Raw genomic sequence first — 12,687 nt, 5'->3', positions numbered from 1 at the left:
TGGATATACTATAGATGCGGTATTATACCATTAAAAATACACATTCAGCATAACTACAAAAGATTTTAAGTACATAAAGTTGACTATTATTTTAAATTTCGTACCATAAAACAAATATCAAATTTATGGAATTTAAAATGTTGTTTTATTATTTCAAAAAAAAGCTTTTTGTTTTGAACTTGTATGTACACTTCGTTTATTTAATTTTTTTTAAATTTCTTGTTTTTAATTACATTCATTGAAAAATATTTTCAAATATTTGAATGTATATGTATGTTTGAAAAAGTTTTGAAGCTTTTTTCAAATAAAAACAAAAGTTCTGTTTTAAAATAATGTCGACTTTAACAAAAATCAACTTTAAAATTTGTTTCATAGTAAGGGTGATTACTTTTAATTCCTATTAACTTTACAATATTCGACCCTTCAATATGACCTTTAATTGTCTTCAAATACAATTATCAATACAGTACAGCCAGTAACTCACGTTAGCTCAATCAATTAGTACCAGAAGTACATACATATGTATCTATATAGTAGTACAGTAAATTACATTTGTTGCCAAATTTGCAATACATATTCAAGTAACTTTTTTAATCAAATTATAGTTTTATACAAATTAATTTGTTACACATGTCAATATTTAACTCATGATTAATACTCATATTAAACTGAAAACCCATCGTCTGTCCACCCATAATAATTTTTATTTTGCAAGGACGTAACATAAAAACGTACCCTGTAGTTTAAACTAAACATATGTACATATGTTTATATACATTTATACATGTTTTAATCAATCAATGTCATAAATTATGTATCTAAATGCAAGTAAATGAAACAACATCAACTAAAAGCCAATATTAAAATCAGATTCTTATTGATAGTGTTTGAAAAGGCCAGGCTACTCACACACTATATAAAAAATCAGAAGTGAAAAAATCCTGTAGCAAATTTTCATTTTGCAACATATTAACGAAAGGCAATGTGCATCACTTTTTTTGTATTATGCGTAAAAGTAAGCAAAAGGGGTAATAAAAAAAACAAACTATTAAAAGATGAGTAATTATTACTAAATTTATGGAAAAACGCAATAGATATTTTGGGGAGGATTTTTTATCCCATAAAATAAATGTATAGAAAAACCACCCAATAATAAAAAGGGTGATGATAGGCTAATAATAGGTTTTTTACATTCTGGTTTTTTTTCTGTTGTGTTGGTTGCCAACTGGTAACAAGTGTTAATAATGATGTTGTTATGATAATGTCCAATAAAATGTTACTAAAAAGGGGTGTTAAAGGGTTAATAATCTGTTGTGTTTTTTGTGTTGCATTATCTTTGAGATTTTGGCATAAAAAAAGGAGTTTTTGGGTTGTTTTCTCTTTGTTTTTTTTTATTTGTAGTATATAAAATTTATGAGGTGTCATTTTATTGAGTTGATTAAAATGGAATTATGTTTGCTTATGTTACTTACCCCTATCCATAATATAGATTATTGAAAATCTGTTTTATTCACATTTCTGTAAAGAAAAAACAAATAATTTACGAGTTTTATTACATATATACTTATTTTGGGCATCAACTAGCATACTTGAATTTCTATGCAAGAGTTATATGATTTGTTTATATTAAAATCAACATTCTTAGTTTAAAAAATACTTATGTACAGGATGACCTCGTTCAAATTTAATTAAAAGTTTGTATATTCTTCTTTAGTTGTGTTATACTCTACAAAAGCTTATATTATGTACAAAGTAAAGGGTTAAAATGCTGATATAATGACTTCTACAGTAGCAATTTAATTATTTAACACGGTTTTGTTATTGGAGACAAATGCTTACCACAAGCGATTACAAATACATACTTTTGTAAAAGGTAGTATTTTTACTAATATGTATTGTAAAAAAGTAGTATTCAAAATGTAGTATTACTACTACTTTTTCAAAAGGTAGTATTTCTACTACTATTTTAAAAGGTAGTATTTCTGCTACTTTTTTAAAAGGTAGAATTTTACTACCTTTTTAAAATTCTAATACATACTATTCTCAAAAATTTCTACTACTTTTTTTAAAAGGTAGTATTTCTACTAGTATTTAAAAAAGTTGTATTTATACTACTATTTAAAAAGGTAGTATTTTTACCACTTTTTTGAAAGGTAGTATTTCTACTACTATTTTTAAAAAGTAGTATTTCTAATACTATTTCAAAAAAGTAGTATTTCTACCTTTAAAAAGGTAGTATTTTTACAACTTTTTTAAAAGGAAGTATTTATACTACTATTTTTAAAAAGTAGTATTTCTAATACTATTTTAAAAAGTAGTATTTCTACTACTATTTTAAAAGGTAGTATTTCTAGTATTACTTAAAAAAAGTAGTATTACTAATTCTATTTTAAAAAAGTACTATTTCTTCTACCTTTTTTTAAAAGGTATTATTTTTAAAAACTATTTTAAAAAAGTGATATTTCTACTAATTTTAAGATAGTATTTCTTACTACTTTTTTAAAAGGAAATATTTCTACTACTATTTGAAAAGATAGTATTTCTACTACTTTTCTAAAAGGTAATATTTTTATTACATAGTTAAAAAACATTACATTGAAAGTAATTAGTTACCTGTAGCGTATCTAATTAACTTATTAATTGTGAGGATTTGCAAAATATAAGCAGTGATGTTTTTCCGTTATTCCAAAGTGCAAAGTGAACTTTTACTGATAACGGTTTCTGTAAGTCCTTCCAATCAAAAAGTTTAGTGATTCCTAATTTCCTATTTGTAAGCGTTACTAGTAAGCAGTTGCCTCCAATCACCAAATTTAAACGGCTTCTGTGTTTGTGAAAGATCCTTACTTTAACTCATTTCCTCGTAATGAATATGATGTATACCTTAAATGAAAATCAATTCAAAACATTTTTTAAGTTTCTGAAACTGATACTTTTGAAAAATGTACTTCATTAATAATTTTCCAAAAAAAAAATACACTTTCAGATCCTTCCACAAAAGATCCTACAAATAGTTGGTATCTAAAACCCACATCAACTGAAAATATCGAATCATATAAAGATATGGAAATTTCAAACAAAATAGAACAAATTAAGCAGGAGCCCATTGAGTTTGAGTATGGTGAACATATACAAGACCAAAAGTCCTGGGACTGTAAAACTCACAAACCCAATTATGAAACTACAACAAATGGATCTCATACAAGCCATGAAATTAAAGTAAAGTCTAATATTTATACCAATAGCCAACAGATCTACGAAATATACGATGATAACGAAGACGTAGTATACCAAAATAATCTAACAAATGGCTTTTTAGCTGACAATGAAAGTAAAGATCTTAATATTTATAAAAATGATGTTAAAACAATTAAAGATAAGTTGGTTAAGTACCCCATAAATGAAGCTCATTCAAGCAATGGCTTAGAAAATGAAAAGAAACTAAACATGAAAACATTTGATAAATCCCACAATCATAATTTGCATGGCAATTACAAACAACAGCCGGACAATATTCCAAATATTAGTGATTTGGTTAAACAGCATTTCACTTCTTTACACCAAGATCAAACTGTCGCCCATATTAAAGAACAGTTTTCAAAACATTTGCAAAACTCTTTGTATACTTTAAACTCTCCTGATGATACTTTCGTAAGCCCAGCTGAACATTCTATTTTAACGTGGTCACAATTATTGTCTAGCCAAATAATGCCAATTTGCATGCCCAGAATGACAAGTGAAAATAGCAACGTTGCCACCTATTTACAAGCAGACTTTAAGGAAACTAATGAAAAATTAACAGAACGTGATTTGAAATCACAAATAACGCCACCCCAATCACCGTTAAACATGTTACCGGCATTTTTATTGCCGCCACCAATAATACTGCCACAACATTTGAGGACACAAACAAGGACACCAACGACAACGCCAACACCAACTACTAGTACAACAACAACAGCAGCAGCTGTTGCCTCCTATGCGATGCCAGATTCACTAACATTAACACAAGAGCAGTCAGTGCAGCAACCTTCTCCAACATCTTTAATGTGGCCAAGTGGAATGGATGCCAACTTAGAAGTAATTAATAACATCAATTCTTTAGATGGCCAGCCATTGTTGTTACATAAAACTGTCGACACTACTGCTGCCACTGCTGCTACTGCTATTAATAAACACAATGACAACGTTAACGTTCAAATTAAGCAAGAGCTTGAGGACAAGGAGGCAGCAGAAATTGAAGATGTCTATACTCCTACTCCCACCACAAAAGAAAGAGAAAAATTACTCTCTGACATGGAATTGAATACGAAATGCATGCAGTCTGGCATGTCTGCTGTAACAAAGTCATTAACCCAGAAACAGCAAAAACCAGACGACACACAACGAAATGAACGAAAAGAAGAAGCCCATACTCCAAAAACTTATACAACAGCAATAAAAACAACAAAAACAAAACAAAAGAACAATACTGTTGCAAACATAAAACAAATACAAGCACATAACACTTCGCCCCACCAAAGGAAGCATCATCCACATCATCATCATCATGGTCTGTGCTATGAAGAACATCTACAAACTTGTACAAATCTCATAATACCCCAACCGTTTTGCCAGCCACATGCACCTCCAACTCAAACTTCACTACAACAACAACAACAGCAACAGCAACTTAATGCTTCATCATCCTTTGGAGAACAGTTATTATTTGTGCGTAATTTTCATGAGAGAGATCGTCTAATACGAGAGCACCAATTAAGACAACATATCCTTGGCAGTAACAACAGCACAAGGAGTCTCGGCAATTATCCTTTGGAAAATATAACTAAAACTAATACAACTGCTTCCACTAAAGAAGCATTTGTTAGTGGGTGTTTTAATGCTGATTTCAATTCACGTGTTTCTCCAGCAACATTGCCAGCCAACAACAAATTGCGCCATTCAGAGACACTGGAAAACCTGGACAGTTTTAATAGACACCAACGCTCTAACAGCAACAATACCATACATTTAAGAAATTTATCCAAGGATGAAGACAACAATACAAAAACAGATACCAACCTCAGCACCACATTTAGTAGTAATTGTACTAATTGGTATGGCGTTGTCTACAATTTCAGAGGCCATCATAATGATAGTTCTATTGACACCGGCAAAACTACTACTGGCTCTGCCTCGAAATCAGTTTCTTCGTTAACGTCTGCTGCCCCGAGGAAGGAAGCGTTAAAGCGTTATTCTTTGACTTCAAGGAAGTCAGATACTTTAAATGATTGCATTGTTTCGCCAGCTCGAAGTGACAATGAGCCGGAGAATAAAGGTAAGTGTAAGTTTCAGTGTTAACTGATACATAGTTTTCACTTCTGTCTGTAATACTTATACCCCTAACCCAAAATAATGAAGAAGGTGCTGATGTTTACAACGACCAAAAACTACATCAAAAAACCCGTCTAAAACTAAATTAAGAGACTGTTTATGTGTCGATTTTTACAATGTCTGTCCGTCTACCCGTCTACATGTTAAAATCAACTTTCAGTAGCCTTACATACATGATTCATACATCAATATATCCGCTATAGTCCCGGTTCGGGTTACATTTAAAATTAAGAAAATTGGTCCATATATGTATATATACGAATACATCAAATTTTGATCTATTTTTTAATATAGCCAATATAGATATCTAATGATAGATATTTCAGAGACTTTTCCCACGACGTACAAACACCATAGTAATTCGGACCTACAATGGGTCAAAATCGGGAAAAATATTTTTTAACCCCAGTTTTTTTTACCAAAAAAATTTCTTTTGCCATAAATTTTTTTTACCATACAATTTTTTTCAATCATATTTTTTTCGCTAATAAAAATATTTTTCCAAAAAAAAAATTTTTTGGATAAAAAATATTTTCATTCATTGGTAAAGATTCGGCACAGACGAATAAATCTCTATTACTCTAATTTTTATTTCTCAGTAAAAAATTAAAAAAAATTTACTTTTCCAAAAAAAAATTTCGAGAAAAAATATTTTCATTGGTGAAAGATAAACAGGCGAATATTTCTATCTTACTCTAATTGTCTGTAGTTTTTATCACAGGTAATATATTAATGATCTTTCAAATACCGCAGCAACAAGACAATTTAGCGATTATTTTTTTTATGAATAAAAAATTATTTTATTTTTCAACATAGTTTGCTTTGAGCTATGTAAACATTTATCCAACGTTTATCCAAGCTTATTATACCTTCCAAAAAATAAGATTTGTCAAGGTCATCAAATTAGGTATTTTTTATTAGATGATTTCATCGTTGGAGTAAAATCTTTTTCCGCCGAGACATTTCTTCAGGTTTGGAAACAAGAAATAGTCATAAGAAGAATAGGTCAGCAAAGGGAGCATTTGATGTGATCATTCAAAATTGAAACCACTGAGCCATGTGATATGCCTATGGCTTCAACAATCTCTCGCACTTCTAATCTCCGATCGGCCAACACCATATCGTGATTTTTTCAAATGTTTCGGGTGAAGGGACCTCAACTGGGCGTCCAGAACGGTTGGCATCTTCCGTGCTTGTACGGCCACAACGAAATCCAGTAAACCACTTTTTTACCTTGAAATTGATGGTGCGGAGTTCCCATAGTATTTATCAAGCTAAGCCTTTATTTTATCTGTTTTTTTCCGCAAAAAATAATGCTCAATGAGCAGACGAAATTCACTTTCAATTTCCCCTCAGGTCATGAGGAGTGACTGTCAAACACAAACTAAATGATGCAGCTTGTTCAAATTTTGACAAAAGTCAACTGAGGAGCAGTGTTGCCCTTTCTTTAAGAGCCTTTATTGACCAAACTGAAAAATAAGAATTTTGCAATTCTTTACATAATCCTGCAAACATCCTTAAATATTATAGTAACAAATATTACTCAACTACGAGTCAAACTTCCGTAGATTTTAAATCCTTCAATAGTTTTTAAAATATTCTACGTTCATGAGGTAAAACTGCTGAAAACTGGATTATACCCTGAAACTGACCTGCACGATTTACAAATTTAGGACAGATTTGTGTTCAGCTTGCCAATATTATAATAAAAACATGATTTGCATGATGATTCCTATTATTGTTGATTCATAATGACTTCTCATCATCCAAGACAAATCTTGTCTGAACTGTACTTATTCGATTATTCAGACAAATTTTTCTAGCTTTATGTATTTTACTATTACCATTATGAATTATTAAAGAAAAAGAGCAAAAGTATTTAAGGCAATACCGTACATTGACAGAGGAAGTGGAGAATATTCTTATTTTCCTCACCGAATCATGTCCAATTATCATCCTCTCATAGTCGAATCATCATCTGGTAATATCAAAGATCATTATAAACTGTAATAATACCAAAGTGACGTGCTTTTCGAAGCTGCTATAAATAATACATTAATTATATCAGATATGCATTCTAGTATTTTGCAATGAAAAATCAAAACTCCTCTTAATGTAAATTGAAAATATTTTAATTAGTTTTTTTAAAAAAAAAATGGCGAATTGAATTTATTACTTAATATTTCATAATTCACCATTTTCTTTTCAACCACACTTAAATTAACCCTTTAATTCAAACACTTTCACAACCGCCAATCCAATTTGAATATTCAAATAAGCATTTACCTAGAAATCATAAAAAACGCTTATAATATTCAAATCCTTTCATTAAAAAAAAACAACCACCCTTATTTAAAACGAATAAAAAACCCACCCCGCTTAAAAAAATCACCAAAACATACAAATGAATAAAATTCAAATCCCTTTTCACAATAAAACCATGTTCGCAAAGTTTTTATTTCAAAATGGATTTATAATTTTTAATTCCTGTTCTCTGGCAGCAAACTTTTACTCTAAAGTGTTTTTTATTGGATTTGAACAGGAATTGAACAAACTGTTAATAGAGCCAGCCACCCACATTAACTTTGGCACAAAGGATTTACTACAATCCTGACAGCTTTTCTTTACATAATTTTTATGTTTGAATGTTGTTAAGAATGGTATTCATACGCTCAGCTGGTGGTGGCAGTGGTGACACCAGTGTTATTATTTTTTTTAACTTAAATTTTATTGTCTAAAAATTGTTTTTGGTTCATAATTTAAAAAAAAAAAATATATTATTGAAGAGGGTGTTTTAGTTTTTTTTAAGAAAATAATGTTTCTGGTCAAAGGTTAGCAAATGCCATAATACAACAACAATAATATTCGTTTTGTGGCCTACCCCCCTCATGAGTTTCTACCATATTTTTCAGGTTGTAAAGAAGAAATTTTGGGTCGGAATGTGTAGAGAGCGAGAGCTTTTGTAAAGTGTTTTAAAATTCCATTAAATTTGATTGTAAAAGGTTTTTTTATACTTCTTTGATTTGGTTTTGTTTGTACTTTTTTTACGCACATTTTGTTCTCACTTTTGTAAATTAATATTTAAACATTTATTATTTGAACCCACCACACCGAAACAAACACACACACACAGGTAAATCATTGCGTAGTGAATGTGGGTGTGAGGTTTAAGACGAAATTTTTAACATACTTTTGGGGGAGTTTATTTCTGCAGGGTTTAAGTTTTAAATTTTTTTATATGAAATTTTATGGGTTTTTTATTGTATTTTCAAATGTATTTCTTTTGAAGACATAAATTATGTATGTATGTTTTAAAGGAAAGTTTAAATTTATGTGTATGAACTATGTATTCATATTGTTTGGTCAGAAACTTATAAAGTGTTTTAAGGAATAGAGATAATTAGCTTAGGAAAATATTATTTGTGATATTAAGACAATTGTTAACAATTTGTGTTTGAAATTTAGAAAACATTTTTGAGTTCTTGAAGTTTTAAATTTTAAAATTGTACCAATTTGTTATTGATGTTGTACCACGAATACCACCAATCTGTCCATTCGACAATCTGTCCATACGACAGTTGAATTTTTTATTTTTTTTTTAACAAACACAAACTGCGAAGCGTTTTGCTTGTCTGCAGATACTCCAGACAATCTCTGGCGGAAATCGAACTCGCAACCCAAGAATGATAGTCAAGCACACTAGCGTCTAGTCTATCGGGGTATCTTTGTGTAATGAGGAATCTGACAATCTCTGGCGGAAATCGAACTCGCAACCCAAGAATGATAGTCAAGCACACTAGCGTCTAGTCTATCGGGGTATCCTTGTGTAATGTGGAAGGTTTCATGAGGAATCTGACATCAAACTGTTTAATAATTAGCCTCTTGTTCTATCCCGACCTCAGTTCAATATAACTACACTTCTTTCCCGATTCAAGTACGACATTCATGCCATAGTGGAGTTTATGGCGTCTCAATGAATGTCTTTCAAAACTCCGATCACATAGATCCTATATAATAAGAATAAGAAGGTCCTTCCCGTAAACTCTCAGGGTAATTTCCTACTAAATTATGTTGAAGTCATGATGACTGCACCTATGAAACCTCTGGAAGAACTGCTCTGTCAATATGAAATCTCAACGAAGGTAGAGACCAATTAATCGTCTTGTAGATCTCCAAGATTTCTTTATCCATTGCTTTGAATAACTTGATTCTACTTCGAAATTTGTGCGTAATTGCAGTGGAACCAGCTGATAAGGTAATGATGCCCTCAGTTGTGATCCCCAAGTTGTGATTCCAAATTGGAATATACGAATCTCCATAACTATTTAGTCAATACCACTTTCAAATACATTTTTACTGATCGGTTAATGGAGGATCACACAGTTAATGACTTCAAAAAATCTTGAGTTAATATGTATGTAGTTACTAACTTAAGAGCACTACAAAATCTTAAACAACATTTTCTGACACGCAATGACTTCTAACTCTTTTTCAACACAATTCTCTTTTGACAATTAATCTAACATGCCAGTCAGCCTCTTTTAAAAACACAATAACAAAATAGTTTCTCCAACTTCTTGATTTGGGTGTCATATTCTTTAACAAAACGAAAATACGTTACAATTTTTTAAAGAAAAGAACTGAAAACATTAATAACATTTCAGTGACTAAAAAGCAACTAATAATTTTACACACAATAACCAACAAAATACGTTACACAATAAATTGTCAACTCTTTTAGAGTGAAAAATATCACACCTGGTTAAAAATCATTTACGCGAAAAACACAAGCCATTTTAACAAAAAAAAAAACAAAACTTGGCGCCAAAAAAACTCAAAAAAACGCTTTATCAACCGAAACTATAATGAATTTAATAACGTTTAACTCCATCATCCACAACGACTACAATACAAAAGAGATTTTAAACAATAAATGAAAGAAAATATAAAAAAATCTATAGAAATTTATAGAAAAAAACCAGGGTATTGGAAAAATTACTCCTTTAAACCCTTGCCTTGTGAAATTCATTTAAAATTATAGGTTTTCTAACCCAAAAAAAAAACTAGACAAAAAATCAATATAAACAGCCAAACATTTGAAAACAAATCATAAAAAATACCCAAAGTAACGGAAATAGGAAAATTTAAACAAAAGGACCTTTTTTTAAAATAAAATATATAAAAAAAATACATTAGCAGAGAAGAAGCCTTTAACTTCCTTTTTTCACAACTTAAACAGCCAGCACAAAAAATTGTGTTTTAATGTAAAAAATTGATTATTTATAAGAGATTTTCTTTATGTCTAATAAATAATGACATTTTTAAAGAAAACTGTAAAAGAAAACCCCAAAAAATCTTGAGATTTTAAAGCAAAAAAAAGGTAAAAATTTAAACCAAAATAATATAAAATCATTGTCATTCTTAAGAGGATCTTTATGGCACAGAAAAAGATTACCAACGATCTTCGACAGCTTAGCAAAAATGTACAAAAAAACAACTACAAAACATACATTTATACATAAATATTTAGGGGTAGTTATATATTTGATGAGGCTGATGAGGTCGATCTTCATCTATCTCCCCTTAGAGTAACCCAAAAAAAAACCACCCTTATAAATTTTGTTTAAAAAAAATCTCAACTTATTTTTTACCCAAAATAATTTCTATTTATTTTGTGTGAGTGTGTAATTCCTTGATTACACAATGAGGGCACAATATAAATTTTGTAGTTTTTTACCCCAAAAATTAAATAAAAAAATCCTTGCAATTTTTGTTTTGTTACCTAAAACGTAACGTTTTTGCTTTAAATAATGTTTTTTAAGGCGTAAATCATTTTTGTTTTTTTTTTGAGCAAATCTATAAACCGCTACGCTTAATGAATCATAAGAAAGTTTTTTTTATTTGTTTCTTTTGTTTGGCAAAGAATTGTAAAGAAAATCTTTGTAAAATAAAGCAAATTTTTACCTTAAAAAATCTCTAATTTTTTTCTTGATTTTAGACAATAGATTTTCTTTTATTATTTTTTTTTTAGATGAAGGTAATAGAGAAAGCGAGTATGAACGAGTATTGACATGTTAAATAAGTAACTGTCAATATTGCCAAAGAATTACCGTTTTGCTTTTTTTTCTATAAAAAAAAGGACTTTTGCGGATAAACAGCAGAAAAAATAAAACGTATTTTTTGCCAAATTTTCTCACAGTTAATCAAACATATTTTTGGGTTAATTTTAAATGTTTTTATGGAGTTTTATCTTAGTTTTTCATTTATAATTTGTATTTAAAGAAACGTAAGGATAAAGGATTGTTTTTTCTATAAAATAAATAAAATGTGTTATAAATTCCCATGGTTAGAAATAGAAGTTGGAAGTACAGTTACAAAAATAAGTTTAAGCTAAGATTTTAGATAGAGGATAGAGGATTTTACGAAGATAAGTAGAATTACATTCAGTTAGAATTGCAAATCTTAGCGTTTCTTTAAATAAATCGGGAAAAAAGATAATTTCAGGTGGAAATTTATGACATTTTTGCTCTACAGAGTCCTGAGAATAAGGTTAAAGGGTGTAAGAATTCTTGATAGCCAGCCTTCGCTCACAGCCTTAAGTACAATCGTATGAAGTAAGGTCGAGAGTTGTGGACATCTCTGAACGAACTGGAGAGCATAATGACAATGTCAATTGTTATGGATATCTGGTATTGAAGGCTACTCCGGGAGCGAAAGTGCTGATGCATCTCTAATGGATATTTTAAGAAAAGGCCCAGCTTCTGGGTAGACTTAGGATAGGTAATGGTGCGACGGCAATGTATAAATAACTTCGAAGAATGCACTCTATGATTAATGGAGCAGTCGCGGATCCAGGAGGGAAAGGAAATTTCCGCCCAAAAAAACCTAAAAGTTTTAATATAAACAAGTGAGAGAGCTATATTCGTCTGAGCCGATTCTTATATACCAAATTATAATTTAAAAAATTTTTAAATAGTTTTGGTAAACAAAATTTAAAATTTTTTTTTTAAATTTTTTTTTAAAATTTTTTAAAAAAAAAAATATTTTTATGACAAATTTTTTTGGTGAAAAAAAATTGGGGTTAAAAAATATTTTTTCTGATTTGTCTTAGTAAGCAAGATATAGATAATAAATAGGCCAAAATCGAGGTTATCCCGGTTTTTTTTTCTTATATCTCAGCTATTAGCCGATTTTAAATAGCAACCGAGCCGGAAGAATTCCCGATATATTGATGATGTATGAATCAGGCATGTATGTTATTTGGGGGCTACGGAAAGTTGATTTCAACATACAGACGGACATGGCTATATCGACTTC

The 12,687-nt window shown here is 30.0% G+C and overlaps 1 protein-coding gene across 1 annotated transcript in view; it reads left to right on the top strand.

Moving 5' to 3' along the window:
- The first annotated feature begins 4,032 nt into the window (after window positions 1-4,032).
- The window catches only part of pdm2 (POU domain protein 2), a 29,679-nt gene continuing 21,024 nt past the window's right edge, over window positions 4,033-12,687 (top strand). Inside the window, exon 1 of the mRNA XM_065500743.1 lies at window positions 4,033-5,314. Within this exon, the coding sequence (XP_065356815.1) occupies window positions 4,045-5,314 (1,270 nt within the window). The 5' untranslated portion in view covers window positions 4,033-4,044. The remainder of the gene's footprint in view (window positions 5,315-12,687) is intronic.

This window comes from Calliphora vicina, chromosome 2 (assembly GCF_958450345.1).
Source record: "Calliphora vicina chromosome 2, idCalVici1.1, whole genome shotgun sequence".
NCBI classification, from domain to species: Eukaryota; Metazoa; Arthropoda; class Insecta; order Diptera; family Calliphoridae; genus Calliphora; species Calliphora vicina.
This window is presented reverse-complemented; position numbering and strand designations above follow the sequence as displayed.